Here is a 6,933-nt window from a genome sequence, read left to right as displayed (position 1 = left end):
GCAGGAAATACCTTTGCTGTGTGCATCACACTGAAGGCACACAGAAGTAGACTAGCATAAAAGAAAAAAATGTCTTACAGGAAGACATGAACTGTAGGTAGGAGAACCTGGCACTGAGGGAAGGCAGAATAGGCCTCTGTGCTAATTCATGTGTAAAGCAGCTTCCAGTAGCAGCTGCACTCAGTGCAGAAGGTCAGATGTGACAAGATACAGTGCTGGGCTGATGGATTGACTGGCAGGCCTAGAGGGCTGCAGGGATACCTCATGTCACAAATACAACTGTAAGAAGGCAAAAGAGTGAAATGTTTCTAAATAACAACTAATTAGTGCCAAGAAATCGTACTACGAGAAGTACTGCACTGTCTGTTTTTACAGCTGGGAAGGGCAGGGAGAGGGAGGCAGCAAAGGATGGGGCATAGCGGATAGAAGTCTTAAGCACACATTTTTGGGAAATTGATGGCATGACTGGTCTTTTTAAGCCTAGCAAAGTTACTTTATTCTCTTCCCATTGTGCTAGGGAAAAGAATTTTTACCATCCTCACAACAACCTTAAGGCTTTTTTTAGTTTTCTAGCTGCAAGACAGGTATTTCAAAAGCACAGAGCATAGTCAGCTGAAGAAAAAGTAAAATATTTAACTTAGGTATTTTATCAGAAGAAGAAGAGAAAGAGCTCTATTCTTGCAATGCAGCACAACTTTAATAACATCTTCATTTTGATTTCAGAAGTCGACAGAACAAATGAAGAAAGTACCAACCATTGTCCTGTCTGTCTCTTACAAGGGAGTCAAATTTATTGATGCCACAAATAAGGTATGTGCAATTACTCAATGTTAGCTTTTATTCCTCACAACTAGGAGAAATAGGAATACCTTTGTGGCTGCTCTGTAAGAGCACCAGGCCGGAAAGGAGACAGATTTGGACTTTGTGTTTTCTTCTCTGTTTTTTTTCTCCTCTTCTCTCCAAAATGGATGTAATGTCATTGTCATTTGCCAGAAACTCAATCTGGAGGACAAGCAAAGCAGCTTTAATTGCTTATTTGGAGAACATTGTGTCCAACGTTCTGCCATTAAAAGGCAAGCTTATCACAAAAGACATTTGGCAGGGAGCCTCTGTGGAATCCTTTACCATTTTCTACTCTATACAGTTCCTTAAATATGCAGAATATATATATTTTTTTTTTTTTGCATTAATACAATTTTTTGGGGAAAAAAAAAGAGATGTCTCAATGAAGAATAAAGATGCAAGAATAAGAAGCATGAGCCTTGAATGTCCTTTTAAAATGCCAGAGCCTCTCTGCGAGCTGTTTTTCTAGTAGTAGCCATTTACCTCCCTGAACTGCAGCAGCCTCTTAACAGCTGTTATTCCATATTTTTTTCATCTTCCTGTGTGGCAATGCTCCTGTGCTTTGTTTCTTATGTTTTAAAACACATTCAAAATCTTAAAAATAAACTTAACCTAAAACTCAAAAGCAGAAATTGAGAGATCAGAGAACTCAGTGACAGATAGAGCAATGGATTACTGCTTAACCGAAGTGTACAAGCTCTGTAAGCAGGAGTAAAGTAATACATGAATTTCTCTTCTTTGGATGTCTAAAACGGCAAGAAAATGCAGTCCATACTGATGCTTTCATATGAATAGAAAAGAAATTCTTTCCTGTTATGTGACCAAAACTCACTAAGCAATATAAAAAATAAATCTGACAACCCAGCTATCTGACCAGGTTAATAATGTCTATAGCAGCTTTGTGTTGCTGAACATTCAGACCACACAGTACACCTAACCCAGTATCTGTCACACTTGCCAAATCAATCAGTTTTTGAAGGTGTTTAACTAGAACTGGGTTTTAAGTGAAGGATGGAAGCAGATTTGTGAACTTCTGCAAGAGTGTGGAAGCACATTCAGAGTTAGAAGATGGCATAAAAGAAAAAGTGAGGTGAAATTATTGTTGTGTCAAGTCTGGCATATTTGCCAGAGCAGAGAGGCCAGGGATTCCTGTCAGCTCCTTTTTCTCCCATTGATTCAAAACTGAGCTTCTACAATCCTCATTTCCTTTATGTTCTCTGATGTGCAGGGCATAAATCAGGACATTGTAATGCTATTAACGCTAACTTGGATAAGGCTGTTTTCAGCTCTTAAATCTCTGTAGCATAAAGGATCTAACTGTGATGTCCTTAGGTTTACCAAAAAAATCCAGAGAACAAAAGGAGCTTCCTGTGTCTCTTTGCACAGTGCATAGAATCTTATATAAGATGGGAACTTGAAAGAAGTTTGGCAAATTGCGTTAGATGACTCTAGACAAGTCCCACTGAAACCTTATGCCTAGTAGTGCAATGGATGTATTTGATGGAGGTAAATAATGCCAGAGTCCTGTGTTTTTTCTCGAGTGGTAGATTGCTTTCTCTCCAGTTCAAAATCTGCACTGCCTTTCCCTTCTGTAAAAACCAGGTAATAGCCTGCAACTCTCCCAGAAGCGTTGTTATCATCCTTGTCCACAGTGTGCTGTTTCCAATTCCTTCAAGACCCAAAACAGATTAGCACTAAGGTGAGATCCTATTCAGACTTGTACTGCTTCCGTATGAGCTTATAGTTGACAGCGCTGGGCACCACTTAGCAATAAACGCATACTTTTTAATGACAAAAGTAGCTAGCAGTTCTGTGCTTGAAAACTCAGCTCTCATGGCTGTTCATCCTTTTCCTTTATGCCACCAAGCTAAGAATTTGTATTCTGAGTCGTAGCAGGCAAAGTTTCAGGTGACGAGGGGGCCCTGACCTCATTCCACGACAGCTATTTCAGTGGCGCCTTGAAGCTTGGCATGACACCACTTTGACATGACACCATTTCCTTGCAAGCGAGGCCAGAAAGAAATTGCTGCTTAGGAAAAAGCACACTTGCAGAATTTTCTTGTGGCTCACAACTCACCTTAACTTCTGGGTGATTTCCGCCAGGAGGGAGATTGGCTGGTATGAGGTAGGCGAGCACAAGGAAGATTGCTTAGCAAAAACCTGGTCTCTCCAAGGTATTTCCTTGGCAGAACCATAACTGGCTTTCAGCTTCCCTGCTTTTTGAGAAGCGCTGAAGGTTTCTCTTGCCAAACTGAGAGACAATTTTTAGAACAGCTGTACAGTGTCAGTCAATGCTTGAAGAGCATACCCAGAACAGCAAGGTGGTTCACAGCCTTCTGCTTTCTACAGAATAAGACTGTGGGTCTACTGAGGTAGTGACCCTAGGAGACAGTGAACATATGCATTGAAAACGTGTTTAATTTTGAAAGGAGATCAGAGCGTTTATCCTGTAGTAGCTAGGGAAAAACTCAATTTCACTACAAGTTTTCATCCAGAAGATTTAGTTTAGGTATACTTTATTTTATTCAAAACGAACTTGATATATGTATATTTCCAAACTTCAGTTGGTTTAAAATTGAAACATTAATCTCTGTGAGTTTTGACTCAAGTACAAATCCCTGTGTCAACCCCAGGTCACCTAGAAAAAGATTCAGCATAGCAGAGCTCTTTTCACATATGCTGCATAAATTCAGGTGATTACATTGTGGCTCATGATTTGGCATAAATACTTCACATATGATTTTAAGACCTTCCAAGCTTTAATTTTTTCCTGCTTTCTGAACTACAATGTTGCCAACACCATATCAATGACAGTTTATTCTAGCTCTGTCTGTGGGTATCTAAATCACTGGTTTTAGTATCATTCTAATTCTCATCAAAATCTTTATTGAGGGTAAAAGTTATCAATTTGAGAACAAAGAAAATAAAATGCTTCAAGTAACATAAAAAGCAAGTGATTGTTAAGCAGAGATTATACGTGTCATTATAAATTGGCATATATTGAAACATAAGTACTGGTTTTGTCATTTGTATGAATAATGCATTAAACAGAAATAATCAAGTATATTGCAGCAATTTAAGAGGATTATTTCATTTCTTCAGGAACAGTCTCCTTATCTTGTTTTTCCCATAATTTAAAATTTGGAATGCTTTTTATTAAGATTTTTCCTAAGCCATGATTTCTTCAATTAGATATATTAATATGTCTTTTCGATAACCTGACACCTACATGCAAGGGGGAAAGTTGCCACTTAGCAAATGAAAGAAGATATGGCAAAGCATCTAAAGTGCTTTAGTTGCATACATCTTAAAAAAAAAAAAAAAAGAAAAAAAAAAGAGGGGGTGGAAAGGAGGTGGGAAGGAAAAGAGAGGGGTGAGGGAAAACCAGAGATGCTCAGAGATTGTTTTAACTTGGGCAGATGCCACCAAGGCAGCAGCAAGCGGTGGCTGTGCGAGGAACACCACAGGTGTCACATGTTCCATGGTGCAGTAGCAATGTCATGCTGCAGCAGGCTTGGTCACTTGGAAAAGCCAAAGCTACAGCCAGCAGGGCCACAATTCAGGAAAGCATATAAACTGACTGCTAAGTAAACTATTCAATGAATCATTCTTCTGTTTAAATTAACCATTTGAAACGTGCGTGTTGCTGAAGCAAGGCCTAATCATAAGCCACTCTGCATAATCTTCTTCTCTGGCTTCATGGTTCCTTTGGCCTGTACACAATAATTACATATCAGCAATTTATGTAATGAATATTCATAATTTTCTCCAAAGCTTTAAGACAGCTTTTTTTTAATTTCATTGGACAGACATGCCCCACCTCTTCCTCAGTAGTGTGCTATAGCTTACATTGGCTGTTGCAAGTAGTGTGGCTCGGTGCATGAACGGTTTCATTTTCCTATATCTCTCTTACAGGATGCTGTTGTCAGTAAGTGGAGAGAAGTTGCCAGATCTTCCTGTAATGTTTTTAGTAATCAGGGTTTCAATTATAAGTGATGTTGTTTGGTGTTTTTTTTCTCTTGAAACAGTGTACCTAAAAGTGGTCAAACACCACTTGCAAAACCCTGGCTATTGAGCCTGCTAGGTTTCACCAGATCCTGTCTGTCAGTGGGCTGAAACACTGTCCCATTGTGATCATTCTACAAAAAAACCAGCAGCTTCATAAGATTCACATATAGTGCTTTGAAACTGTATTTGTAGCTGTATGCCAGGCAAGTTATCTCTTTGTCTAAGGATACTGAATAAACTGTACGAAGCACAAGCAGCTTTGTAGGGAAGACTCTAGAACATAATGATTTCCCACCAGATTATTGGCAATTGGAGAGGGTCAAAATTCCAAATACCTGTGTAAAGATCACACATGAGGTGTATTAAATCTCTTCTTATTATGACATTTCTGAAATACTTTGGTACAGCAGATCAACATAAATGCAAATCTAAACCCACACCTTTTATGGCTCTTTTAAATTGAATGCCTAAATTGACTGAATTTTCTTTTTAAACAGAATATTATTGCTGAACATGAAATCCGTAACATTTCCTGTGCTGCACAAGACCCCGAAGACCTTTCTACATTTGCGTACATCACTAAAGACTTGAAGACTAATCACCACTACTGCCATGTATTCACTGCATTTGATGTGGTCAGTTTATAGAAGATACTTCATTTAATAGTTCTTTGTAACAGTAATAGCTATTTAATTCTGTTTAAACGTTCTCAGGATATATGTGATTAAGGTATCGTTCATTTACCACATGAAAAGTCTAATCTACTGTGGGATACCAAAAAGACATTTCTATAGAAGAGCAAAGATTTTGATATCTCATTTCCCATCTGAAATAACTCACCTCAGCTGTTGACTGTAAACTTAGCGAGTAGCTTTTCATACAAGTCTTCACAAGTAATTCTTATAGCCTAAGCCAGAGCCAATTATAGCCAAATAAATCAGAAAAGGATCCATGTGCTCAGTCCTGCAACCAGGTAGGTTCAGGAACTAGATTATACTGTGTTTGCAGGGCATCCTGCATTTTTCACTGCATTGTACTGGCTGTGCAGACAGGGAAGGATGGGTATGGTGACATCCAGCTTTTTGGGTTTTTACCCTCATGTGTCTGTCCCATGCCCCCCAACAAGGGGTCAGAGGGTTGGAGACTTCCTTGAGAGGGTCCTTTGAGCCTGGACACATCCCATCTTCTTGAAGCAGATGTGATCTGCTGTTTGGACCAGGTCAGATATCACCACTGTGTTTTCTTCAGATTTCTTTTTTCTTTTAAACTGGAAGAGAGTAGTTTTCAATTACATTTTAGGAAGAAATTATTCACTATGAGGTGGTGTGACCCTGGAACAGGTTGCCTACAGAGGCTGTGGCTGCCCCATCCCTGAAAATGTTCAAAGCCAGGCTTGATGGGGTTTTGAGCAACCTGATCTAATGGAAGGTGTCCCTGCCCATGGCAGGAGGGCTTGGAACTGCTGTTCCATGACTTCTAGTGTTTCAGTGTTAAGCTAGATCAGTCCAAATAACTCAAGCATCTCTCTAAGTATTGTTTAGACTTTTTTTTACTGAATAAACTTGAAGACTGAAGCTGCTTCTGCAAACATGTAGAGGTTCTATGAGAAGTTTAGTATTTACTTTAACCAAAGAAGTGAAACAGATCTGACAGAGGCCACACAGGTAGCTAATTACATATCTCAAGAGATCCTAGGAATATTTGAAATCTGAAAGATTTGAAGTATCTGTAACAACAGAGATTATTATTTGCTGGTCCCACTTTTCTGTTCTGTTATCTCTGCCATGTCAGGGGGAGTTTTAGTCTGACAAATAATGCAGATACAGGATTTGGTGAAATTTTATTTTAGCAGCACCTTTACCTTTTAAAAAAGATTGCCTGCATTTGAAAACAGCAAATTAATTCTTGAATTCTTATTTCTTTGTTCCAGTCTTTTGCCTACGTATACCAAAATGTTATTTCAGCACAAGTCCTTACAGCTCCTATTATTTTCAATGAAAATTACTAAGTTCTTCCAATATGCTTCTCAGATGAGGATGCACAAACTATGACTGTTATTATATATGTGTGTGTGTGTATATA

General features: G+C 38.8%; 1 protein-coding gene across 1 annotated transcript in view; it reads left to right on the top strand.

The window, feature by feature from the left end:
- Positions 1-5,486, top strand: part of LOC103800425 (ankyrin repeat and sterile alpha motif domain-containing protein 1B-like) — a gene marked incomplete at both ends in the record, with an annotated part of 42,231 nt that extends 36,745 nt beyond the window's left edge. The window contains 2 exons of the mRNA XM_009072799.1: positions 724-810; positions 5,349-5,486. Of these exons, the coding sequence (XP_009071047.1) occupies positions 724-810; positions 5,349-5,486 (225 nt within the window). The remainder of the gene's footprint in view (positions 1-723; positions 811-5,348) is intronic.
- Positions 5,487-6,933: the final 1,447 nt, after the last annotated feature.

The sequence above is a fragment of the Acanthisitta chloris genome, unplaced genomic scaffold (assembly GCF_000695815.1).
Source record: "Acanthisitta chloris isolate BGI_N310 unplaced genomic scaffold, ASM69581v1 scaffold30544, whole genome shotgun sequence".
Taxonomy (NCBI): Eukaryota; Metazoa; Chordata; class Aves; order Passeriformes; family Acanthisittidae; genus Acanthisitta; species Acanthisitta chloris.
The sequence above is the reverse complement of the archived record's forward strand: the minus strand, read 5'-3'. Positions and strand labels throughout refer to the sequence as shown.